The 22,771-nt window shown below is 52.2% G+C and overlaps 10 protein-coding genes across 10 annotated transcripts; 3 read left to right on the forward strand and 7 right to left on the reverse strand.

The window, feature by feature from the left end:
* Positions 1 to 750: 750 nt before the first annotated feature.
* Positions 751 to 3,271, reverse strand: COCSADRAFT_316156 (uncharacterized protein). The gene is made up of 2 exons (XM_007701272.1): positions 3,196 to 3,271; positions 751 to 3,026 (listed from the first exon to the last, which is right to left on the reverse strand). Exon 2 carries the CDS (start codon positions 2,888 to 2,890, stop codon positions 899 to 901), a length of 1,992 nt encoding a protein of 663 aa, XP_007699462.1. The 5' UTR covers positions 2,891 to 3,026; positions 3,196 to 3,271; the 3' UTR covers positions 751 to 898.
* Positions 3,272 to 3,637: 366 nt separating this feature from the next.
* COCSADRAFT_356153 (uncharacterized protein) lies at positions 3,638 to 4,099 on the forward strand (the record flags this gene model as incomplete). Its single annotated transcript, XM_007701273.1, has 1 exon — positions 3,638 to 4,099. One exon carries the CDS (start codon positions 3,638 to 3,640, stop codon positions 4,097 to 4,099), a length of 462 nt encoding a protein of 153 aa, XP_007699463.1.
* A 1,128-nt stretch (positions 4,100 to 5,227) lies between these two features.
* COCSADRAFT_316172 (uncharacterized protein) lies at positions 5,228 to 7,217 on the reverse strand. The gene is made up of 2 exons (XM_007701274.1): positions 6,818 to 7,217; positions 5,228 to 6,768 (listed from the first exon to the last, which is right to left on the reverse strand). The coding sequence occupies exons 1-2, from the start codon at positions 7,093 to 7,095 to the stop codon at positions 5,316 to 5,318; spliced, it is 1,731 nt and encodes a 576-aa protein (XP_007699464.1). The 5' UTR covers positions 7,096 to 7,217; the 3' UTR covers positions 5,228 to 5,315.
* A 1,551-nt stretch (positions 7,218 to 8,768) lies between these two features.
* COCSADRAFT_316216 (uncharacterized protein) lies at positions 8,769 to 9,407 on the reverse strand. The gene is made up of 2 exons (XM_007701275.1): positions 9,221 to 9,407; positions 8,769 to 9,151 (listed from the first exon to the last, which is right to left on the reverse strand). The coding sequence occupies exons 1-2, from the start codon at positions 9,298 to 9,300 to the stop codon at positions 8,878 to 8,880; spliced, it is 354 nt and encodes a 117-aa protein (XP_007699465.1). The 5' UTR covers positions 9,301 to 9,407; the 3' UTR covers positions 8,769 to 8,877.
* Positions 9,408 to 9,515: 108 nt separating this feature from the next.
* On the reverse strand, positions 9,516 to 10,797 carry COCSADRAFT_88517 (uncharacterized protein; the record flags this gene model as incomplete). Its single annotated transcript, XM_007701276.1, has 3 exons — positions 9,516 to 10,318; positions 10,368 to 10,646; positions 10,701 to 10,797. 3 exons carry the CDS (start codon positions 10,795 to 10,797, stop codon positions 9,516 to 9,518), a joined length of 1,179 nt encoding a protein of 392 aa, XP_007699466.1.
* A 223-nt stretch (positions 10,798 to 11,020) lies between these two features.
* COCSADRAFT_88975 (uncharacterized protein) lies at positions 11,021 to 11,784 on the forward strand (the record flags this gene model as incomplete). The annotated part of the gene is made up of 2 exons (XM_007701277.1): positions 11,021 to 11,211; positions 11,268 to 11,784. 2 exons carry the CDS (start codon positions 11,021 to 11,023, stop codon positions 11,782 to 11,784), a joined length of 708 nt encoding a protein of 235 aa, XP_007699467.1.
* Positions 11,785 to 11,924: 140 nt separating this feature from the next.
* On the reverse strand, positions 11,925 to 12,845 carry COCSADRAFT_316232 (uncharacterized protein). The gene is made up of 2 exons (XM_007701278.1): positions 12,663 to 12,845; positions 11,925 to 12,584 (listed from the first exon to the last, which is right to left on the reverse strand). Exons 1-2 carry the CDS (start codon positions 12,724 to 12,726, stop codon positions 12,067 to 12,069), a joined length of 582 nt encoding a protein of 193 aa, XP_007699468.1. The 5' UTR covers positions 12,727 to 12,845; the 3' UTR covers positions 11,925 to 12,066.
* A 2,081-nt stretch (positions 12,846 to 14,926) lies between these two features.
* COCSADRAFT_141294 (uncharacterized protein) lies at positions 14,927 to 17,597 on the reverse strand. The gene is made up of 12 exons (XM_007701279.1): positions 17,229 to 17,597; positions 17,104 to 17,170; positions 17,038 to 17,047; positions 16,951 to 16,987; positions 16,795 to 16,894; positions 16,531 to 16,740; positions 16,300 to 16,448; positions 16,208 to 16,245; positions 15,998 to 16,152; positions 15,884 to 15,941; positions 15,334 to 15,822; positions 14,927 to 15,274 (listed from the first exon to the last, which is right to left on the reverse strand). The coding sequence occupies exons 1-12, from the start codon at positions 17,242 to 17,244 to the stop codon at positions 15,176 to 15,178; spliced, it is 1,428 nt and encodes a 475-aa protein (XP_007699469.1). The 5' UTR covers positions 17,245 to 17,597; the 3' UTR covers positions 14,927 to 15,175.
* Positions 17,598 to 18,221: 624 nt separating this feature from the next.
* COCSADRAFT_116142 (uncharacterized protein) lies at positions 18,222 to 19,608 on the reverse strand. Its single transcript, XM_007701280.1, has 5 exons — positions 19,522 to 19,608; positions 19,279 to 19,421; positions 19,154 to 19,213; positions 18,500 to 19,106; positions 18,222 to 18,446 (listed from the first exon to the last, which is right to left on the reverse strand). Exons 1-5 carry the CDS (start codon positions 19,579 to 19,581, stop codon positions 18,258 to 18,260), a joined length of 1,059 nt encoding a protein of 352 aa, XP_007699470.1. The 5' UTR covers positions 19,582 to 19,608; the 3' UTR covers positions 18,222 to 18,257.
* A 785-nt stretch (positions 19,609 to 20,393) lies between these two features.
* COCSADRAFT_316295 (uncharacterized protein) lies at positions 20,394 to 21,983 on the forward strand. The gene is made up of 5 exons (XM_007701281.1): positions 20,394 to 20,609; positions 20,687 to 21,399; positions 21,463 to 21,552; positions 21,611 to 21,730; positions 21,781 to 21,983. Exons 1-5 carry the CDS (start codon positions 20,495 to 20,497, stop codon positions 21,796 to 21,798), a joined length of 1,056 nt encoding a protein of 351 aa, XP_007699471.1. The 5' UTR covers positions 20,394 to 20,494; the 3' UTR covers positions 21,799 to 21,983.
* Positions 21,984 to 22,771: the final 788 nt, after the last annotated feature.

Genomic DNA, 22,771 nt, shown 5'->3' on the forward strand with positions numbered 1-22,771 from the left:
ACTCACATCCACCTTCAGACCTATATCTGCACATCACCGCTAGTACCAACCAAATAGCTCTCTTACCCGTCAACACCCGTTCATTCGTATACACACATACACCAGAATTACAACTGTAAAAGGAGAAGACGGAACAAGAAAGGACCTCACATCACAGCACCAAAAAAGGTTGACCCCATAAATCTTCAACTCATTATCCAATTAAGTATCAAGAACGGGGGTAACGAGCCACAGCTCTCTCCCCATTCCATTCCCTCTGATCTTTATCTTTAAGTGTTTTCGTGTAATCTTCTTTCTACCTATACTCATTAAAAACGTGATGACTTCGAAGTTGTTTTTTTAAAAAAAAATCAAGACATTGCTCGTTGGGCAAACCTTAAGATTATGTTTATGTGTGTAAGAGAAAAAAGAGGCCGTTAGATATTGTGAATGAAGAAGGTGAAAAAAAAGAACAATCATTTGTCACAAGCGAGGGTATTGAATCTTAAATATCTATCATACACGCACACGTCAAGGTGTAAGAGAACCAAGCATGCGGGGGGAGGAAAAAGAGGAGTGCAAAGGGAGAAGAAGGAGGATATCGAGGTTGCAATGCCAAGATGATGTCCAGCAAATGATGCGTTAGAGGGTCGCGGAAAATAGGAAGGAGGAATAAAGCCGTGGTTGATTGATGCTGACCATGATGATAATTGCAATCGTCAAGGTTATTTGTGAGGGCTCGGTCTAAGGCGTAAAAGTGTAGGTGGGTCGACACTTGTGTTGCGTGTAAGTGTTGCGTGTAATGCTGACGAGGCAGCAAGGCGCAGGGCCTCCCCCACTTTACACGCACACGTTTTGCCCCCACAAAGATTGCGCAATTCAGCTGTAACCTCGTACCAATTGTTGCTTAGCACGCAATCTATCGTAGTGTTGATTGCACGTCATGAACTGTCCTCTCGAGCACGTCCTCCAGCCTCCACCTTGGCGGCTTGGGAATCTTCTCCTTGCCGTCTGTTGAGTTCTTCTCAGCAAGCTCCTCAGGGTAGGCACCGCCGGCAACACCTGAGCTGAACTTCAACTGCAAAAGGTCGCCGACTTGGTCGCAAGCCGTAAGCATGCGGTCAAGATCATCCTTGGTATGCGCGGCGCTAACACAGAAGCGGGCTCGTGATGACACGAGAGGTGTGGCGGGGTAGCCGACTACTACGACGGAAATCTTGCGCTTGAGCATCTCGTGGGAGAATGCAGGCATCTTGGCGGGGTTGTAAAGCATGACGGGGATGATGGGTGAGTCGTCGTGACCGTAAACGATGAAGCCGAGGCGCTTGAGACCCAAGCGCAGATAACGAGAGTTGAAGCACAAGCGCTGCAAACGCTCTTCACCTTGTCCTGGTACAATTGAACCGTCAATGATACGGAGAGCAGAGGCAATCTGGACAAGGACTGGCGGCGAAGGTGATTCAGCAAAAAGCATAGCTGCGTTGCTGATTCGGAGCTTGTCAATGATGGACTTCTCAGCGGCAATGTAACCACCGTTGGCGCCAAAAGACTTTGTGAGCGTACCCATGAGGATATCAACTTCGGAGGGATCAATGTCGAAGTAGTCGCATACACCACGTCCACGAGGGCCAACACCGCCAACAGAGTGAGCCTCGTCAACAAAGAGATTGAACTTGTACTTGTGCTTCAAGCTGATGATGCCGGGGAGATTGCACATGGTGCCCTCCATGGAGTAGAGACCTTCAACAGCAACCAGAATCTTCTTCCACGGGCGGTGTGTGCGGGGCTGACCTTCCGAGATGGCTTCACGGAGCTTGCGCTCAAGATCGCGCATGTCATTGTGCTTAAACATGGTGACCATGGCTCCTGAGAGACGCGCTCCAAATCGGATAGAAGAGTGATTGAGCTCGTCAGAGATCATGAGACAGCCCTTTCCGACAATGGTGGGGAATGTAGTAGCGTTCGTAACGAAACCCATGGAAAAGACCATTGAAGCGGGCTTGCCGACAAACTTGGCAATAAGATCCTCAACCTCGATGGTAAGCTCAGAAGTACCACTGTCGGACCGAGGGCTAGCCATTGAGATTCCGTACTTCCTGATGGCTGCCTCGGCCGCATCGGCACAAGGACCTTCTGACTGAGCGAAACCCAGGTAGTTGTATGAACTCATGTTCAATGTCTCAGTTGTGGTTCCGAGCATCTTGAAGGTGTTGTTTCCGTCGTCAGACTTGCGGTCGAGCACAGTGATGAATCGTCCTGGGACACCGGTAGTTGGTCGTGAAAAGCAGTCGTTGATGCGCATCTTCAACCGTCTTGTGTAGAAGTTGTCGAAGTCACTGTTGAGGGGCGCATATCCGTCCTTCTCCTGCAAATGGCTGTAGTGTTGCTTCCTGAAGCGTTTACCGAAGAAGTCACGGACGTGTCCAAATACTATTAGGATTAAGTAGCTGATGTATGTAGTGAGAAGGAAATAATATGGTGGCTCGTCTTCGATGGGATCGCCGAACTCGCCCTCGAATTTGCTGTGGTAGCGGTGCTTCTGTGATCCGAGGGGACCAAATTGAGCGTGGGCTCGCGCAATGCGACGCTGCTCTTCCGGCGAAGGCGGTTGGAAGAGAGTTTTTGCTTCCGTGGGCATCTTCTCGCCAGTAGCAGTGGTGAGGTTGATGGTGGGGAGGGATATCTGCGAGGGCGAGGGCGAGTTGAGAAGGGCCTGCTGCTGGGCGATGAAAGCTTCCCGGAGAACAGCGGCTTCGGAACGCGACTTGGGAGAGTTGCCGCCGAATAGGGATGTGAACTTGTTGCCCTTTGCAAAGGAGGATCGGCGTGCAGGCTCACGCTTCTCGTTGTGAGGATCGAGGGGGGGAGTAGGGGTAGTCGACGCAAACGGATTAATGCTTCGCGCAGGCATGGCAGCAATGGCTCGAGTAACACGCTGTTGGGCTGATTGAAGCTACGAAAAGACTGGATGCGTTGTCCAGGTGCTCGGGTCTGGTCCCAGGCTGCGGAGTCGCAACGAGGATGTTGGCGGTGAAGGGTGGGCGAGACTAGGCGAGCTACAATTAGTAGGCGACTCCTGAGCAAAAAAAAATGGTGTTTGCGTGCGGGGAATCAGTGAGCAGGAGCAATCAGGTGCAGCTACCAGCAAAAAAGAAACAAGATGAGAAGGGTGAGGGTTGTGTTTCATGGGGGAGAGAGGGACTGATGCGGTCATACATTGGCGGGTGGGAAGGGCGGCAGTGCCGGATAGCGTCGACCAAGGTGGCTTGCTCGAGGCTTAAGGAGAGATGTGCACCTACGTTATTCGAACCGCACAGCAGGCGGAATGGTATACGTCAGACGGGCGTTACCGTGAGTGCTTGTTTTGCAACGCTCTTTGAGGTGGGTAAGCGGCGGGCGTGGTGGTGGTGGTGGTGGTGGTGGAGCAGTGTGTTGGCGCAGGCACAAGCAGCTTTCCCTGCAGAATGCGCGCACAAGCAAGCAAGCAAACAAGACACTCGAGGGCCCCGGATTCAGCGGCGAGGGTGTAATGAACGACAAAATGTAGGGTGTAGGAGAAGAAAGTCACCATGCACGCGGGCAGAGACAACAACAGCTGCAAGCTCACTTATCAGTGCCGTTAGCAAGGGGCACCGGAGCTTGTGGTTGGTCAGACGAAATGAGCAGAGCCCCTAGGCGGGCCCTCCAGTCAGCCTCAGGTCAGGGGAATCGGATGGTGATCGCTGCCGCCTCGCCACAGCACCTTGTCCGTCCCAGGTCCGCTCCTCGTGCGAGCCGAAAGGGGACGGCAAGAAAAAAAACATCCCTCTCTGGTATTGCAACACAGCGTGGTCCAGCCCTGCATCTTGAGAGGCCAAAGCGCGCCGTCGATGTGCCGCGCCCTTGCGATGCCCACTGTTTCCCTTGCACGTCATCGTCATTAACACCATCACTGTCTGTCACTGCGGCCAAATTCGCGTTTCTTCGCAACATGGATATGCTCGACATCATGACTGAATCATCTCCGTTGACAGAGCCGTCCGTTGATTATGTGAGTGTCCATGAGCCAGGCATGCTTGGCACAATAAGCCAGGATATAGGTCACACCACTTTCCATTGGGCAAAGGCGACGATCCTATAGGCTTGCCTTGCCATCTGCAGGTACATTTGCCATGTTCGGTACCAACAATTGTTGCTCCAATATTTTGGTTCATGTCCCGCCCGCACTTCATGCGTTCAGGCTCGTCTTGCGCTACACAAAAGCCCATTTTGCGCCTGGCCATGTGGGTTGTGACTCGAGTCGAACTGATTGGCCATCAGATGTTCGTAATCTGACAACGTTTGCTCGGGTGACGTTCAACGGGTTGACCCGTTGCGCCTTCATTTTGCGCTGTCAAATGGGAGTCTGTACTAGGTCATAGTGCGACCATCCTTTCGCGAGATTACGATGAACTCAAATCTCAATAGCCCTGGGCACCGAAACAATTGTCCATCTTAATTTCACTTCTCTATAACTCTGCACCCTTCCCCCGCAATGCCTCCAACAAACATGCTCCCCTTTCTTTCTCTCCCAGCCACATACATACATACACTCACTCACTGACGCTCACATGCCAAGGACACACCATATTGACTTGAAATGATGATATGATATTTATCACTGATTTTGCTGCAGCTAAGAAAAAGCACTACAGCGTCCGAGACCCCATCTAGAGCAACCACCAAAGCCCGCGCAGCGGCTTTTACCTTCCTCCACGTGAACCACCTACGACAACACTGCTTCTCAAGAAGTAAAAAAAAGAATAGCATGTTCCTCCACCTGGCAGGAAACGCCAACCCTCTTGGAGATACACAACAAAAGAAAAAAGAGAAACAAAGAAGAATGCTAGCTCGCAACACCAAAGAGAACGATGCTTGAAGAAGATGGAAAGAAAAAGGAGAACAACAAAGACGACCTGGTTGATGTTGCCGACGTCTATTCAAACACCAGCATATTCACCAAACCGCCTGCCCCTCTGTGTACAGGCCCCCTAGCCATCTAAGGAGACCTTTGCAACGCCGTATCAATAACCAATCCCGGTGTGGTGGTCGTCCAATTTCCATTACAACAAGATGACTAGTGAAGAGTGCAACGCATGCGTCTGGCAAGCAACAACACCAAATGCGGAAGATGCGACACATTAACTACAGGCGCGACAACAAGGTAAGCTCTGGCGCGCAAATAGAACCCAGGACTGTTTCAAGTCCAGGGCTCCACATGGCACGAGAGCTTTGCTCATCGCAAACAACGACGACCGGGTATATGAGCAAGCAAAAATTAAATTGACAAACACGCCTTGACTACCGAGCCGCTTCCCTTACATCTGATGATGTTCGGGTGACAGGCTTGATGGATCAATGGTGCCGAAAGACACCAAATTTTGCATGTCCAGGTCCTCGTGGTTTTCGTCAAGCAGCGGTGACCGGAAGGGCATGTTGAGGCTTTGCTTAGCGTACATGTCCGTCATTTGCAGCGCCTCATCTGACATGCCATTGTCGTGCGACATGGGGTACACATCGCCATGGTTCTCGCGGCCATAGGAACCAAGTGGGGGCGATTGGTTGGCAATGATCGGGTCAGGATGGCTCATGGCTGGCATTGGCGAGTGTCCCGATGCAGAGTGAGGAGGTGGTCCCATTGGGGTGTGTACATATGGAGGGATGTTGTACGATCCGTAATTAGACGCAGGGGCGCTGTCGTTTGGCGGGCCTGACGAGTAGAAGGCAGGCGTGCCATATTCCGACGGTGAGTTGGCTGTTGTGGCCGACATGGGGTATTGTCTAAAGTCCATGCCGTAACCAGCAGATGTGTCGATGCTCAGGTGAGGACCGATAGGGCCAGCACTCTGTGGTTGTGGTGCAAATATTTCAGGGCTAGGCATGTAAGGCGATGGCTCTTGCTGGATCATGAATGATGGCATAGGGTTGCGAAGCATGGAAAAGTCCATGGCAACAGGCACTGAGCGACTGCGTTGGCGCTTGTGACCACGCGGCTGGAAAGGCGGAGGCGCAAGATGCGACTCTTGAAACACACCCATGTGGGGGTGCACAAGGTGGTTTGGTTGGGAAGCAGGGCGGTGGTTGATTGGCGACACTGGTGCCGAGACGGCAAAATTATTGGCGTCATACATGTTGTGTCGGTTCTGAAACGATTCCAGTGAGATGAGTTTCGCCAACTGCCCACTCAAAACCTTTGGGTGACCACCCAGGTGATGCACCATGATGTTTGATGCCTGCTGGTCCTCGGTAAAGTCGCCGCATTGGAAGAAACCACCGGAACCAGACGAGTCCATGAAAAAGTTGGGAGGACGGTTGAGCTCGACAATCAAGCCTCCTGGGCGTTGTGATGCGCCTTCAGCGTTGGCGGTCATGTCGCCGTTCTCGAGTTGAATGTTCTTGATGTACGAGAAGGGGTACTCAATCTTGTAGCCGGCTGAGTCGTTGTTGATGTAGTAGGTGATGCAGCACTTCTCAGGTGAGTAGAAAACGACCAGGTCCATGGCACTTTGGCCGACTCTCCTCCAGCTTCCAATGCTCAGCGAGCGGCAGGCAAAGTGGTGAATGACAACCTTGGAGTTGTTGGCGTCGGTGTTGAGGAGCATGCCGCCACCATATGGCATACCGCCAGTTCGGCCAAGAAAGTTGTTTCCAATCGATTTGCCGGACTCCATGGCTTGAAGAGCAAGATATCTTCGCATGGACTCTGGAATGTCGTTACAGTCGTCACCATTCTCAATGCTCTTCTTTGCAATGTTCTTGATCTTGGCACGTCTATGTTGAAGTTAGTGTTGCGCTCTCGCAAGAAGCGTTTTGCGCCTACCTGTTCTGGAACCAGATCTGTACTGAGCGCTCGGTCATGTTGATTTCTGTGGCTATCCTTTCGCGAGTAGCAGCTGTGGGAGTAGGATTCTTGTTGAATTCGACTTCAAGAGTGACGAGTTGGTCTTGGGTGGCCCGCTGTCGCTTTTGGTTTCTTTGTTGCTGAGTCAGGGTGCTCTTGCGAGGTGGTCGGCGGGGGGCAGACCCCTGAGTCGGGGTTGAAGACTGTGCTGGGGGTGAGGGTGTGGGGGACACCATGGCGTCGTCGTGTGACTGCATGTCTGCGGGAGAGCAGGAGCAAGACTTGAATTGTGTGTGTGTTGGGATGAAGTGGGAGATCTAGAGGGAGCAATCGAGCTGACACCTCCTGTCTATCAATGTTCGTAAAGTGTCGTGATGAAGTGATGGTCCAAACAGTGTTGGGGGTGAAGATAGTTGAGACGAGAAGGTTGCGAGTCCAAGGTGCACAGGAGCAGGCTGCTGTGGGTGTTTGAGACTCGAGACACGGTCCAGGCGCGTGTGTATGTATGTATGTACGTGTGATGAATGGAGCTGCTGGCCGGGGAGCAGATGGATGACAATCGTCCAAAAGCGATTCTGTGTCGACAGGGAGATGAAGTGGGCGCGAGAGCGAAAGAGCGGACAGGCAAAGGCCAAAGGAGGAGTGTGTAGAAAGGAACGTGGGCAAAGGCCGAAAGGAGTGGCGGCACTTCGCAGAAGTCGACGAGAAAAGGGAACGTAGTAGCAACCACACCGACAACGAGGTGACGATGGGGAATCCGGATGTAGGAGCTGGGCCTTTGGTGTAAATGAGCGACCGTGGGTGGTGGGAAAGGGGAGATTAAGGGAAGGGGCATGAGGCCGGGGGGAAGGTGCGCGCCGGCTAGCGTGGTCTGGGCAGGGCGCTACAAGGCCCAGGATGCCGCCCACAGACTGTTTTAGCCCAACGGCACCACAACTTGACGCCAGGCGCGAGACCAGTGGTGACGCACCAGAATGCTTCTGTCTGTGTGGCCCTGGGACGCAAACCATGTCCGCCCAAGCCCTGAACCCAAAGCACCAGCCTGCCCGCCGCCCGCAACTGGGCGTGCAGCTATCCGCAACGGCCGACACAAGTCGACGCATACTTACGTCTCGATGCATGCTGCGTCTGCATCTACTAGCAGCCGAGGCCCCGCCGCCGCCAACCACGCCAGGCACACAGGCACAGGCACAGCGATCGGAGCCACTCAGCGCAGCGACCGGGGGCCACGACACCCGACCTTCCACGGCTCAGGAGACGGCAGGCCTGCGATAGGGCAGTCCTTGCCACGACCCTCGCCGAGCCACTCCAGCCATCGCCAGAGTTGTCTCAACGGGTGAGGGCCGCATCAAGCTGGCACGACGCTGCTCTGGGGCGCGCCTCATGTACATGTCCTCCCCAAACAGCCTACGCCTACCGTCCAAGTACAGCCAGCAGGCTCCACCTGCCACCTCGCCGCGCTAGACGACTGCGGTCGCTGTCACGGTCGCTGTCGCTGTCGCTGTCCTCGACTGCCCCTCGGTCGACTGCTCGGTCTGGCATCGCTCACCGCGCGGCGGCCGCGGGACGCACGACAGAGCGCACGGTGGCCTAAATTAGTTTTGGCCTCCGCCGTCGATGCGAGCATACAAGGCCCTCTCCCAAAGCCTGCCCAGCCGACCTCGTGGCATGCGCCCACCACCTCGCTCTTCTCAAATCGTCGGTCGCAACTCCCCTTCTGGCTTCGTCGACACCGACTCGGGAGCCCTCGTCGCAGATCACTCGCCTGCGTCCCCAAAGGACGAGAGGATCCCGATGACGGCGGGCGCCAGTGTCGTCTGAGCGCCTACATCCTGACACACCCGGCCCAAGCCCTATGGAACGGACGTGATTCAGATCTGACAAAGTCATATATTTTAGCTGATATCCGACGCGCCGACGTAGTAGGGTCACCCATCATCTCGTCGCCCTACAGCTGTCAATCTATGGTGCCTATTGCTTCCCTGCGCTCTGGATTCATAGTCTTGCGCCAGGCGTGGCGGTGTGCGTATTGGATTGCATCAAACGAGTGAGCAAGCGAAGACAACCACCAACCTGGAAACTGACTCTTGACCTGCAAGAGATTCCGTTCCGTCTGCGCTTGGGACAGGATCGACATAAGCGCTCACGTTCCGAAGCCTCAACTCCACCCGGCTTGTGGGTATCAGCACTCTCGAGTCTTGTTCATCACTCCGCCTTGCAGCCTGCCATGTGTTACAGAATGTTGCAAATCGTATGAGCGCATGAAAAACAAGCCAAAACAGTCCCAGGTCACTGCCACCAGGAGCGGATAGACTAAAGATTTGTTTCAACGCTATGCCCCCATGGAACAGGACACGGCATAGTGCAGGCGTGACGACTTACTCGAGTCCTAGTCTGGGATGCGCCTGCCGCGTTCGCCAGACAATGAGTCGATATCGCATGGACACGACGCACGCCCTCATGTTGTCGTTTAGGTACGACCAGCCCTGACGTAACAGGCTTCTAGAAGCCTATTTAGGCAAGTTTCATCTTCAAGTGAGCGCTTCTAGAATGGTCATCAAAGTATACTTGTGAGCCGTCTAATTTCAGCGTGCCTTGAGGACTGGGCTCCGCTGTCTAACGAGTTTGCTGGTTCGTCTCGGGTAAGCGAAAAATAAATGCCTGCGATTGTCATCCCTCATGAGGCATACTGCAGCTCCACACCAATCGATCGGAATATCTGTTCTCTTTTCTTGAGGTCCAGGCTTGCGCCAAGGGTAAAGAGTAGTTCTTTAATCTTTCCCTCCCACAGCACCCCTACACGCCAATCTTGATCAACCTTGGCCTTTAATACCCCAGAAACCTCGTCCGTGGGTGAGTCTGCTGGGCGTTTCCAGTCTGTGCGTAGCTTCTTCACAGCCCAGTCAATATCAGCCGTATTACGTAGGCGCCATAGTTCACAACCAAGTTGTAGCTCGCTTTCGTAAGAGTAGAAATTGAAGTCGAACCGGGAGCAGAGAGCGAGGTTCGGGCCGGCCTTGACAGCGTAGGTGGAAGAAATATTTCCCATCAATGGGTTTAGCGTCAGCGTCATAGTGTACGGAAATCCCGAATGGTTGGGAAGGGTAGCGAATCGCAACCCCGTACTGATGCCGCCGCTCTTATTGAGAATACCATAGTACAGCTCTGCGCCTGCACTGAATCGGCCATAAGCAGGCTCCGTGTGCAACCCGGTCACAGGTTCCGTCGGCGAAACTCTGGGGTCAGAACCGAAGTTGTATAAGCCGCGAACGCCCATCAGAGCAGAGTCTGTGCTGTACATATACTCTGTGCTATATTTGCCGAAGTCGTTTTGCAGAAGGGTAAGGATTGTGCCGCCATTGTTAAGGTTGGAGTCGCTCACAGCAGCAATTCTAAGCTGGCGGGTCGGGGTAAGACGTCGCAGATAGAGTGCTTCGAGCCGAGACTGGGGGAGGAATATGCGCCCGTACAACAGGGTATCTGTTCATACTTAGTCGTGCTGCGGGTTGGATAAAGTCAAAATGCTTACTTCTCCGGTCTATCCGTTGACCAGCATGCCATACTTCCCACCACCACTGCTCGTCCGGTCGTCTCAGCTCTTTAGTGTGCTTATAACCTCGTACGACACTGTGCAGATCAATGTGGGATGTCTTGAACTCCTTGCGCAGCGGCAACGACGAGTAGAGGTAGGAGACTGAACCATCGACGACACCCACACTACCCAAAGTGTATGATGTGGCAAAATTTGGGGCAGCGAGAGAGGATATTTGCATGCGCAGCCCTCTGGGTATGTCGAAGTCGAGCAATGCTACAATGTGCCATCAGCATGCAACATGGTAAAGCAACATTAGGTGTGACGTACCTCGCGCAGACGCGTTCAGTGCGCCATACGAACTGTCCACATTCCAGTGCGATGCCTCGTAGAAAGCATGCTGCACGCTCTCCATGAAATCCAACATGTCTATGTCATCGGCAAACCATATCGAGTGGCTATAGGTTGGGTCTGGAGGTTTGCAGACCCGAAGCGATGTCAAAGTTGCACAACGGAGGTGAGCCGTGGCCGGACCAATCGGCGGTTCGCCAAAATTCCCCGCTCATTTTTTTGGACGTCGCAACCTGGGTCCTCGAACTTTTCTTAAGCACCACATACAACCTGCGACAACCCCGAAAAACACCGCCAACATGCCCAAGTCCAAGCGCGCGAAGGTCGTACACCTTACCAAGACCGACAAGAAGGGCAAGGAGCTCTCCTTGAAGCTCTTTGCCAATGTTCAGGAAGCGGCGGACAACTTTGAGCACATCTTTGTTTTCGCAGTGGAGAACATGCGCAATTCGTACCTCAAGGAAGTGCGCGCTGAGTTTGCAGACAGCAGGTATGGCGTTTTGAGCCCTGTTCGCCGCATCCCGCTGACCACAGACGTTTGCGCAGATTCTTCTTCGGCAAGACCAAAGTCATGGCCAAGGCGCTCGGCCAGACACCAGCAGAGGAGCACCTCACCAATCTTTCACAGCTCACTGAACACCTCAATGGAAACGTAGGCCTCCTCTTCACAAACCGTGAGCCTAGCGAGATCATCGAGTACTTTGCCAACTACTCCCAAACCGACTTTGCGCGTGCCGGTGTAGTCGCTACACAAACCTTCACTGTACCCGCTGGAATCGTTTACTCAAGAGGCGGAGAGCTGCCCGAGGAAGACGATGTACCGCTACCGCACAGCATGGAAACCACCATCAGGAAATGGGGTATGCCAACGAGGCTCGACAAGGGCAAGATCATTCTGGATGCTCCATACACAATTGCCGAAGAGGGAAAGCCTATGAACAGTCATCAGACAGCCCTGCTCAAGTTGTTCGGTGTGGCCATGGCCGACTTCAAGATTGACCTCAAGGCCTACTACTCGAAGGCGACAGAGTCGGTAACAGAGGTCGGAGCTATGGAAGAATAAGCCTCAGATTGAATACAATTGCATCGTGGCGGCGTTTAAAGGCGTTGGATTTGCTGGGTCAAAAAGTATGCGCGTCGATGACTTCCATTAAAAGGGTTCAAGTCATCTTCCACGAGTACATCACAATTATACCCTTTTTTGTTACGTCGAAACGATCCATGGATGAATTCTTTCTTCTTGTGCAGTGTCTTGTCTCTATGGATACTGAAGCATTAATAACATATACTCATTTTAAATTATTGCTGACATGCAGATCAAAATCGCGGGCCGCTACATAAGCACCTAAAGCATGGCCATACCAGCCACAAGACTTCCAACCATGATCCCAAGAGCCTCTGGAAAGTTGGTGGCGGCCGCACCTGTCGAAGTCGAAGAAGGGGTTAGCCTACTTGTAGTAGCATCTTCAGTCGTAGAACTCGAAGTACGCGACACGCTGACAGATGTAGATGAACGAGACGAAGAGCTCAGAGTGGTTGCTGGGCTCGAAATGGTTGAGGCGCTCGAAGTGGTTGAGGAGGACGAAATAGTGGAATTCTGCGAGACGGCTGTCGAAAGCGTAGAGCTAGGAATGGAACTGGGAATGGAGCTGAGCACAGAGCTGAGCATGGAGCTGAGCATGGAGCTGGAAACGGAGCCGGAAACGGAGCTGGAAATGGGAGTAGGGATTGTCGAAGAGCTGGCTGAGGGAGTGATAGTTGGAGCGCTCGGAAACGCAGGTGTACCATCAGCACTTGTAGGGAACACAAGTCCAGAGCTACCGAAGTAGGGCGCGGTATCTTCGTCGAAAATTGGGCCCGTATCTGAAAGGAAGGTTGTATCAGCAAACATGTTCCTGCCTTAGGTATCTATGCCTCATGCAGAGACATGAACAAACTTACAAGTTGACTGCTGGGCAAGCGCGACGGCAACGAAGCCCGCTACTGCAAGAATAACCCTAACCATTGTCTTTTTCGGAGAGGGAGAGTTGAAACAGGTTCTTCAAGGACAACTAGTAACAGTTGTGTTTCCAACCAGTGATGGGAATCCAGGGGGTTAGATGTGATAGCCAAGGAATATTCCTCCCCTATAAGTTCGCTTGCAACAACGATAATTTAAGGGACAAAGCTGTTTATATGCCCAAGAGTCACGTAACGCATATACCTGAAGCAGTTAATAATAATGCGTTGAACAAGTCGTACAATCAAAAGATAAGAGCCAAGCAGTCAGCAAAAAAAAAGAGGCAACAGAACAAAACAAAGCAAACGAACACCTCATATACCCTTTTGTAGTAACTATCTACTACGCCCAATAAAAGCCTCCCCCACAATCGCAACCCTAACCCCCCTAAAGCAAAAAAGAAAAGAGTGCGTGACCTATACGATGCCCATCCGCCCAAAGAAAAAAAAAGCCACAGCCATCGCAAGCCCATTGAATCGCTTCCATCAGCAAAGGGAAAGAATGAGCAAAGGCCTTTTTGTCGCTAGCGGGCGCGGCGCTTGCGAAAGTGGCAGCCACTCAGCGTGCGCACATGGCGTTTTTCGGTCAATCTCCGTTGGACGGGGACCCTAGAGCACAAAGTATACGGGGTTGCGTTTCGGGGTGGCCTGGGCTGGGCTGCTCTCTCTCTCACTCTCTCTCATGTGTGCGAATCACGAATGGTTGGTTCTCCGGGTCTGGCAAGGTGCAAGCTGAAGAAAGGGCGCTTGGGGGGGCAGGGTTGGACGAGTAGGTATACGAGGATGGCTTTGGGGGTATGCTATTGGGTGAGCTTAGTTATTCTTGTTCTTCTTTTTCTGGGGCTTTGTGTAGTGTGCGCAGATGGCTTTGGTTGGGTGATAAATAGCAGGGCGCTTTGGTTTCTGGTAATCCAGCATAAAAGCACGAACACACGCAGATTTGTTGACAAAACCTCGTGTTCCTGGATTTACGGTTGGGGGGGGGGAAGAAAACCAAAGCCGGATACAGCAAGCTTGGGGGGAGGGCCCTTTTTTTTTCCTTTCTTTCTCTTTCTCCACATATTTTGTGCGTCTTGCGTCTTTTGCCCCTGACAGGGCTTGGCTGTTGGGGGCGCGCTGGGAACGAGGATTTGGCACGTGCGTGCTGGGCCGTTTTTGGCGTTGCGTTGACGTGCCTCGGCCTCTTTTTTTCTTGTCGCCTTGAACAAAGACATGGCACTACTTTGTTGAACAAACCTGCTTGACTGGAATCCGCGAGCGGGCGCAGGTGTATCAGGCACTGTTTCACACACAAGGGACAGCGGAGGCGGAGGCGGCGTTGGAAACGGTTGTTGTGAGTGAAGCCCGGATTCGTCACCCAAGTTTGTTCCTTCGCCCGGTACCTGCATTAGTAGTCGGGTTGTTGTATCCAGCCTTACCATGACTCTCGGCCATTGTGCACACGCTACCTGTATAACGACCGCTAGCGTCCACATCCACTAGACGGCGGCGATAAGCTTCTGTCTTCTCTGAAATAAGATTTCGAGCAAATAGAGTTCTGTCTTGACTCTGCATTGTGCCGCTGCTGACACGCGTAGTAGCATAGCTCGGTTGGACTCTGCCGGCACTTGAGTCTTATCAACGTCGACGCATGTGAGTCTTCTTTGCACACCGGCATTGCACTGCGGTCTAGAATGCTTAGCGTATTGATTGGGGAAGGCTGACAGCTTGAATTCCTGGAGTTGGTGAAAACTAAAGCAAAAATGGTTGTAGATAAATATGTTCAGTAGCCCTGGTCTTATACGTAAATACCACGATGAGCACAAAACAACATTGACTTCCTGAATACATAATGTACCGTGGGGAGCATGAAGATTAAAGAATAAGGAAGACAACGTTCTCATACTTTCTGGCCAACATGTTTAGAAGAATGCCCACGCTACTACGACATGCAAAAAAAACCAAAAGAACCGCTCATTCGCTGAACACACAGGAAGTTGAAAGTTGACGAAAAGGGACTTTCTAGTAGAACAGGTCGCAGGAAATATACATCAGCTCAAACAGAACCAATCCTGTCGAACTAGGTACCGCGTCGACAACGGGTGAGTACGTCTCATATGTAGAGTATTGGGTATAGTTGGTCTGATCTGAGTGCTGGACTCATAGGACTCGACACCTACCAAATGTAGTCTCAAAGAAGTACATATTTCATATTTGAGGAGCACAGTCACCCTTTGGCTTGTATCTTTGTCAAGTAGCAGGTCCACGAGGGAATTACAAAGTAGAAAACAACAAAATGGTATATCACAACACAGCTGCAATTTTCTTTTCGCAAAACAACAATCTGATACACTCAAGTAGAACAGATATAAACCATTAGAGCGATACCATAACATATATTATCATAAGATGCGTGCAGATCATGTATACATCATTTGCAGGTTCCCATTCTCCGACTCAAATAAAAGCATTGCGACTTAGCCAGATTTCGGCGTCTCTCCAATTGCAGTTGCTGACGCACCATCACTAGATGCGACTGTCTCATCGTCGGTAACCACAGCAGTGTTCCTGTCAAGCTATTTATGATGTCAGTTTGAAAAAAAATCCTCAAAGTTTCAGGATCATAATGACTTACCCATCTAACGATGAAAGCAGTTCCTATAAACACACCGCACACCACAATCATCGTGATACTGCCTTTCTTCCAGTACGGGACGTCTGTAGCAGGATACAAGACAATACCCCACCAAGTGTATAGCAGCTGACCTCCCATGCTCATGACATACAGCACCACGCTCCTCGCAGCATCGTCGCCGCTCCGCGAGCAAATTTCATTTGCCCAGCTGAACATGATGGGGTTGACGACGAAGCTGGTGCCGCTGAGGTAGAACGCAGTGAAGATGCCTGCATCGGAGAGGTTACGCACGAGGAGCAAAGCGGCGGTGACGAGTTGCAAGAGGGCTCCGGCTATGACCATGGGAAGGCGTTGGCCGGTGCGGTCAATGATGAAGCCGGCGGTGACTTGGGAGACAATGGCTACAGCTTGGGTGCCCAGGGGGTAGGTGTTGATAGCTGTCTGCGAGAAACGTTTGGCATGGTACTTGAGCCAGAGAAGAAACATGCCCTAGTTTGGTCGTGTGAGTAGATACTTCGTTGGGGTGGAGGCAGAGGGGGATCGAGTATACCTGGAAGGCGAAAGCTTCGAGCATGCCGGAAGTGACGGCGAACCATGTCAAGATGTATCTGCGAGGGTATCAGTAAAAGCTTCACATGCTTGTTGAGTTAAAATGCTTGCTTACATGTGAGGCGTTCCGAGAACGCGCTTCATAAGGCTCTTCGGGTTGATGCTGTGTGTGTTGGCTTTCTTGGGTGGTAGACGAGATGCCGCAAATTGCTTTTCCTCTTCACTGAGATAGAATACTTTGGCCGTTGCTGGAAGATCAGGAAATGTGAACTGTTGTAGCTTGTCAGCATCTGAGAACCAACGCGCTCGGATAGCGGGGACTTACAAAGCCAAATAGTCCGAATGGGATTCCCATGAGGCCATCTATATTATATGTGTGAGTAAAGTCGTGCGTTGAAGGGACATCGACATGCCTACCAATTATAAAAACCCATTGCCAGCCTTTCAAGCCTGCAGTACCATTCATGGTCTTGTGCATGGCCGTCATCATGAGGCCTGCAAACATACTTCCCGCTTGTCCTATCGCAGTAAAAATGGCTACTCGTTTCGCAATCTCGGATGGTTTGCTAAGAAATATGGTAAGTCTTACATGTCCGAGGGTAGACTCTAAAAGGTTTGCAAGCTTCTATGAATAATTTCTATACTTACTACCATGATCCCATGACGTACATGGTGCCGCTGTAAAGGCTGGCTTCCATCAATCCCTGGAAAAAACGGACTGCACACAGTTGTGGATAGTTCTTGCATGCTGCAGAACACATGGTAAGACCGGACCAGAGTATCAAGGTGAGCGGAAGCCATATGCTAGGACGAATTTTCTGGATGATGAGACTGTGTGGAATCGCGCCAACGACTAGACTACACGTTTGCTTTAGTTAAGACGACAGGAAATCTTTCGCAGATGATACCTACCCGCTGGTATACATGGACAGCAAAATGCTGTACTCGTTTTTCTTAAGGCTAAGGTCTTCCCGTAGACCAGCGACGTATGCATTTGCAAATGCCTGACGATCTGCCCCGTGTCAGATCAGTGTTGCTACATATAGTCAACCCAACACCAAGACTCACCGAGGTAGTTGAAGAAGTAGCACGCGCAGCAATAGACCTTAGAACGAGATTTAGCCATGAGGGGCCAATATCTGCAAGACAACTGACCATGATAAAGATATCTGGCCGCACGAATATTAGTATGACTATGCAACAACAGAAGCCGTGGTATACATACCAAGCTTTATGATAAGCTTCTTTTCCATGGCTTTGCTAGCATCACCATTACTTGACTTGGAAGCTACACAAACTAGTTAATACAGAGCCATACCGCAAATCTTCACAAACAATGTACTTACACCCTAGGACACCCATGTTTAGCTACGTCGTACCAGATGATCGCAGTGGATCTGATAAAGCGGATGATTATCAGATGTACAGGTACAGTACCAACCTTTATTGCATCTGATAAGCGATGCAGGTGGCCAGGCCTTACCTCGGACCAGGAAGGCGTGCGCAAAATTTTCCGCTTGGCTTGATGATAGTGGGCCCGAATATTGGCCGTCTAAGGACTAGACCGCATCCTGGGTTATGGCTTTATTATCCGACGATGTTTACGTTTTGCACCGGCCCGGTCACTCGACGACGATCATGATGAGAGTATGAAGATAGTATATTTGTGTGTTGTGCAGTTGGAAAGCACGACTGTTACAGTGGAGTCTAAAAGAAGCAGGAAGGACCAACGGTTGGAAAGCAGCTAGCGCAAGAGTTGTGCATTTCATTGTCGTGTGTGGTGCGACCATAGGTACACCTGTTGGTCGTGTGCATTTCCGGTTCCCGGTGCCTGTATTTGGAAATGTTTATTCTATTACATAAGTATGCCGATGGTGCTGTAAGGGAAGCGGAGAATGTAGTTGCGCTAGGAAAGAGGAGGGCCGATCCGCGCATGAAGCAGGTAGTGGAGTATTACGGATACGATAGTCAGCACCCGCTGCAATCGCTACCTCATGAACATGGCCCCGGCGCGTGGGTGAAGATCTACTGTGGAGGGAACCGGGCATTCTGGCGGCTTGACTCTCTGCCGAGATATCAGCACCCGTTATCAGTCTGTGTGTCACCAGAGCGCTAGTACTACCACATCCGTTGCGATGTATTCAACACACCAGCGAAGGATGCGCGGTATGAAAAGACCCGTTTGGCGGCTCATGCTGGTAAGTCTGTGTTTCTATCCGCCTTTGAGCTAAGCATGTCCTGATGAAACATATCAGGATAAGTATCTTGACTAGATGGTAAAACCCTTGCCAATGAGCTATGCGAGGTTGACACATTTGTTCACGAAAGAAAACATATCAGAATCACCGATTGAAGCAAAATTTAATTCTTTATACTTACGCATCCCATCCATCCCAAGTTGCATAGATTTGCTTAAGACGGGCATGTTCTTCCGGGCCGGCGAAGATTGAGTCGATTGCTCGCTCACACAGCGCTCTGATTTCATGTCGGTCTAACTGGAAATGCTGCGCCGCAAGACAGTACTCTTGTGATAACGGGCTGCAAAAAACGCCAACATCATCTGTCTGCAAGAAATCAGCTACCAGTAGTGCTGTGTGAAGCAAAGAAATGGACATACACTCAAGGCCACGGGAACGGTGCTGCGCCGCCATGTCCCAAAATGGTGGTCGGAGTAGGTGCCCGTGATCATCTTTGCTTGCACGTTGCAGCTGAGACAGAGTTCTACACCAATGTTGTCTTGTTGAATCATCTTCTGAAACTCATCCTTGACGTGTATGACGTGGCCCAGCCTGTCAGGCTTCCACGAAAGTAGAGTTTGCAGCTCCGTATCTGAGGCCGAAGTTTCGACTTCGGCAAAGTGCAGTGTCAGCTTGAGGCCTGCTGCCTTTGCTCGAGCGAAGCTGTCGCCAAAGATACGAACATCGCCTTTGGTTGGATCGCCGCAGAGGTCAATGCCCACGACCCCTGCAGACTGATATTTGATGGCGAGGCTGACGACTTGTTCAGCTTCCGCGATGGTGTTGCGGCGGTCGATGGAGAGGATGAGAAAAGCACGCATGGTATTTGTGCTGTCGGCATTGTGGGCCTTGAGCACGTCTAGCACGGTTTTAACATAGTCTTCCCTAGAGACGTTTTGTTCGGGAATTGCTCTTGGAGTTGTACGGAGCTCTGTGTAGACTATGCCGTCTTCTTGAAATGCACGCAGCACATGTTTGGTCGAATACCTGGCCTATATCAATACCCAGCCCGGTGTGCGACAAGAAACACATACTCGATGCTGGGCAGGTCACTGCAAAGACGGTAGATGTATGAGGAAAACAGGGGGAAGAATCTAGCGGCCCGGTTAGCTGTGTGCTAGCGTCTGACAAGCACCCAGGTAATGGAACCGAGGCTGACGTTTTGATGTCATAGTCGACCTTGCCAGGCGGAATGGCGATTAGAGGATCTTGCACATCGATATCTTGACGCTGAGCCTTGCTGGCGGTCCAGATGTCGTGCAGGCACTCGCGGCTGATGCTACCGGTAAGATGAGCATGGAGCTGAGTCGTGGCGTTAGTGGCGCTGCGAACCAGAGTCTAATGTGGCTTGGCGGCCTGGCTGCCGAATCAGGGGGGCTAGAGGAGAGCATTGTGGGCATACCTCGATCTTGGGCAGCCGCTTCGCGAAGGCGGCATGGACGGGCAGGGCAGGCACAGACATGGGGGAGTGACAGGGCGATGGGCAAGCAGGTAGTAGTAAGTAACTAAGTAACTAAGTAACTAAGTAGTAGGCAGACAGGGAATCATATACTGTCTACCAGACTTGGGTGGACCGATCTAGTGGCGCTTCAGAGGTTTTCTCGAAGCAGAGGGTGGAATCAATTAACGAGTGGCCTTGGGCGGGCGGGTTGGAAGCCAAAACAGGCAGCTCGGAGCTCATTGGCCCAGACGGTGGGCAGGCCCCAAAGAGGAGGCGCGCTGCAGGAGATTGCAGCAGGCGCGCCTTGTTGGTCAAGGTCAAGCGTGTGCGCAGGAGAGGGACGATGCCGCGTCCCAGTCTCGACGGGGCAGAAAAGGCCCACTCCCACTCCCTCGCACCCTCCCCTATCGCTCGCTGCACTCCAGATATACACATACTCACCTACTATACTACTACGTACGTGCTACATAGACTTCACCCCCCACTGCTTCGGCAATCTGCTCTGCCCCTCAGCGCTGCTGCCGTTCGCCCGCAATACTGCCGTGCGGCGCACCCTTGCCCACAGCCAACCGCGACGAACGGCCTCTGATCTTCAGCGCTGGCTGGCGTTCTCGGCTAAGCCAAGCTTGAGCTCACCCCCGGGCCGCTCCTGTAACCTCGCCCATCTCCAAAGCCCTCGCATCCCTTCCATCTTCACGCACCCCCACGACCGCCTGTCTGCTTGCCGCTGAGTTTCCGCGCCAGCAATTGACTTCGCTCTGCGCGCCCTCTTCCGCTGCTGTTGCTGTTGCTGCTGCCACTTGTCCATCGCTTCCTCGCCTGCCGCCTCACCCGCCCGTCTCCACCGCGCTCCTTGCAGGCCCCTGGATCCGCCCGTATCGCCTTTTCGCGCCTCCTGCCCTCTTGACCTGATCCGCCCTCAACGCCTGCCCCCATGGCCGACATGAACCAGGAAACCATACAACAGAAGATCCAGCTCGCTCGACGCGACGCTGAGGCCCTCAAGGACCGGATAAAGCGCAAGAAGGATGAGCTCGCTGACACAACCCGTACGTGATCCGCGCCTGTCAATGCCTGTCGCTGCATTCCAACGCCTGCCATGTCCACTGCTAACACGCTGCTCCAGTCCGCGATGTTGCCAGAGATCGCGTCGAGGCCCTGCCGCGCCTCACCATGAAAACAAAGCGCACCCTCAAGGGCCATCTCGCCAAGATCTACGCCATGCACTGGTCGACGGACCGCCGCCATCTCGTCTCGGCCTCGCAGGACGGCAAGCTGATCATCTGGGATGCCTACACAACAAACAAGGTCCACGCCATCCCCCTTCGCTCCTCGTGGGTCATGACCTGTGCCTACTCGCCCTCGGGCAACTACGTTGCCTGCGGTGGTCTCGATAACATTTGCTCCATCTACAACCTGTCGGCAAGGGAAGGTCCCACACGCGTGGCACGTGAACTGTCTGGCCACTCTGGATACCTCAGCTGCTGCCGATTCATCAGCGACAAGCGCATCCTCACATCCTCGGGCGACATGACGTGCGTGCTCTGGGATCTCGAGACTGGCTCCAAGGTACACGAGTTTGCCGATCATCTTGGCGACGTTATGAGCTTGAGCATCAACCCGCTCGACCACAACCAATTCGTCTCTGGTGCTTGTGATGCTTTCGCCAAGCTCTGGGATATCCGACAGCAGAAGTGTGTGCAGACGTTTGCTGCGCACGACTCCGATATCAACGCCATTCAGTTCTTCCCCAACGGCAACGCTTTCGGTACCGGCTCCGACGATGCCTCGTGTCGCCTGTTTGATATCCGCGCCGACCGCGAGCTAGCCTCATACCAGGTACGCGCCATGTGACATGATCAGAACTGTTTTTATATTGATTACTAATGTGCATTTTGGCAGATTCCCGAGCCCGTCTGCGGCATCACATCTGTGGCCTTTTCCGTTTCTGGTCGTCTGCTATTCGCTGGTTACGATGACTTTGAGTGCAAGGTAAGGGCAATGCTGATCTCTTTGTTTTTTTTGGTCCGTACGCTAACAGGCTTGTCAGGTATGGGACGTATTGCGCGGCGAGCGTGTAGGCACATTGCAAGGACACGACAACCGTGTCAGCTGTCTGGGCGTCAGCAATGATGCGCTCAGTCTCTGCACTGGTTCATGGGACTCCATGGTAAGTGTTGCTGTCTGCTGTTGGCCAACGAAACAACTAACTCGGAATAGCTGCGCATCTGGGCGTAAGCGCACCAAGACGACCAAATACCCACGACGCCATGTAACGACGCCAACCGGACGTGTGCGCCTATTCTTTCTAATATTGGCAAACTACAATCGATGACGGCAATCTTTGCAAACTCCTGGCATACCCATACCCCCTTGTTGCATCTTACTTACCCAGGAGTCTTCTGAGAGCTACCCTACTTCTAAGATTATAATATACAGCAACCCTTGGAAACATTGACGCGGCTCTCCTGTCACGTGGTGTTTAGGCGCCCGGAGAGGTTTTTCCTTTGTGTGCTTCCATTTTTTCATATACTTTTTTTTCTACGTTCCCTTTTCCATACCTTTGGTGTGTTAGTTTCTTGGGCAAGGCAAGCACTTGCGTCGCACCTATCTATTGATGTCCGGGCAGGCGGTCGGGCGTAGATGAGCAAGACGTAGTGTGCCTTGAATCTTCGTTCGACCGTGTATTCTCGTTGCGTTCTGTCCAATGTCTAAAAAAAGCGACGAATTGTTGTTGCAGTTTGGTGGGAAGAAGGGAGGGGGGAGGGTTGGTGTGCAAGACGGAGATGTGGAATAGGGGTATGTTTTGGATTTTGGTCTGCTTTCAATGGCTCTGTAATTTTCCATTGATGGGGCAATGAAGAAGCGATGTATCATGGCTGTCTAGTGCATGGGACTTGAATGTGTACGATTTTGCTGGGCAGTGGGAAGAGGAAATGGCAGGAGCCAGGGTGGGATAGGTAGTTTTTTAGCGAGTTTTTCATGTACTTCATTTTACGTTGATGAGGTGTTGTTATGGCCTTGAGCTGTGCGGTGGCCGTGGAGAGAGATGCATTGTTGAGGCATTGAGGCATAGGAGATGAGTGCCGTGCCTGGGATATGCGTGATGGGCAGTGCTCGCACTCGTGACTGGCGCACAGCCTAAAGATGGAACCAGGTTGTCCCCGGGACATGGGCCAGCCGAATGTCACACCGCTAAACAGTATACAGC

The sequence above is a fragment of the Bipolaris sorokiniana genome, assembly GCF_000338995.1.
Source record: "Bipolaris sorokiniana ND90Pr unplaced genomic scaffold COCSAscaffold_6, whole genome shotgun sequence".
Classification (NCBI taxonomy): Eukaryota; Fungi; Ascomycota; class Dothideomycetes; order Pleosporales; family Pleosporaceae; genus Bipolaris; species Bipolaris sorokiniana.

Excerpts from the sequence above, each read along its gene's own strand:
- COCSADRAFT_316156 (XM_007701272.1), bottom strand. The coding sequence starts at position 2,890 with ATGCCTGCGCGAAGCATTAATCCGTTTGCGTCGACTACCCCTACTCCC.
- COCSADRAFT_316172 (XM_007701274.1), bottom strand. The coding sequence starts at position 7,095 with ATGCAGTCACACGACGACGCCATGGTGTCCCCCACACCCTCACCCCCA. Across the intron at positions 6,769-6,817 it reads CAGATCTGGTTCCAGAACAG|ACGTGCCAAGATCAAGAACA; the intron begins GTAGGCGCAAAA and ends ACTTCAACATAG.
- COCSADRAFT_316216 (XM_007701275.1), bottom strand. The coding sequence starts at position 9,300 with ATGAGGGCGTGCGTCGTGTCCATGCGATATCGACTCATTGTCTGGCGA. Across the intron at positions 9,152-9,220 it reads CATCCCAGACTAGGACTCGA|TCTATCCGCTCCTGGTGGCA; the intron begins GTAAGTCGTCAC and ends ACAAATCTTTAG.
- COCSADRAFT_316232 (XM_007701278.1), bottom strand. The coding sequence starts at position 12,726 with ATGGTTAGGGTTATTCTTGCAGTAGCGGGCTTCGTTGCCGTCGCGCTT. Across the intron at positions 12,585-12,662 it reads GCTTGCCCAGCAGTCAACTT|ATACGGGCCCAATTTTCGAC; the intron begins GTAAGTTTGTTC and ends CCTTCCTTTCAG.
- COCSADRAFT_141294 (XM_007701279.1), bottom strand. Across the intron at positions 16,449-16,530 it reads TACGTCATGGGATCATGGTA|CAAACCATCCGAGATTGCGA; the intron begins GTAAGTATAGAA and ends CATATTTCTTAG. Across the intron at positions 15,823-15,883 it reads TCGAAGCTTTCGCCTTCCAG|GGCATGTTTCTTCTCTGGCT; the intron begins GTATACTCGATC and ends CGACCAAACTAG.
- COCSADRAFT_116142 (XM_007701280.1), bottom strand. The coding sequence starts at position 19,581 with ATGTCTGTGCCTGCCCTGCCCGTCCATGCCGCCTTCGCGAAGCGGCTG. Across the intron at positions 19,214-19,278 it reads GTCGACTATGACATCAAAAC|ATTCTTCCCCCTGTTTTCCT; the intron begins GTCAGCCTCGGT and ends CCGGGCCGCTAG. Across the intron at positions 19,107-19,153 it reads AGTGACCTGCCCAGCATCGA|GTATTCGACCAAACATGTGC; the intron begins GTATGTGTTTCT and ends GATATAGGCCAG.
- COCSADRAFT_316295 (XM_007701281.1), top strand. The coding sequence starts at position 20,495 with ATGGCCGACATGAACCAGGAAACCATACAACAGAAGATCCAGCTCGCT. Across the intron at positions 20,610-20,686 it reads TGAGCTCGCTGACACAACCC|TCCGCGATGTTGCCAGAGAT; the intron begins GTACGTGATCCG and ends ACGCTGCTCCAG. Across the intron at positions 21,553-21,610 it reads ACGATGACTTTGAGTGCAAG|GTATGGGACGTATTGCGCGG; the intron begins GTAAGGGCAATG and ends CAGGCTTGTCAG.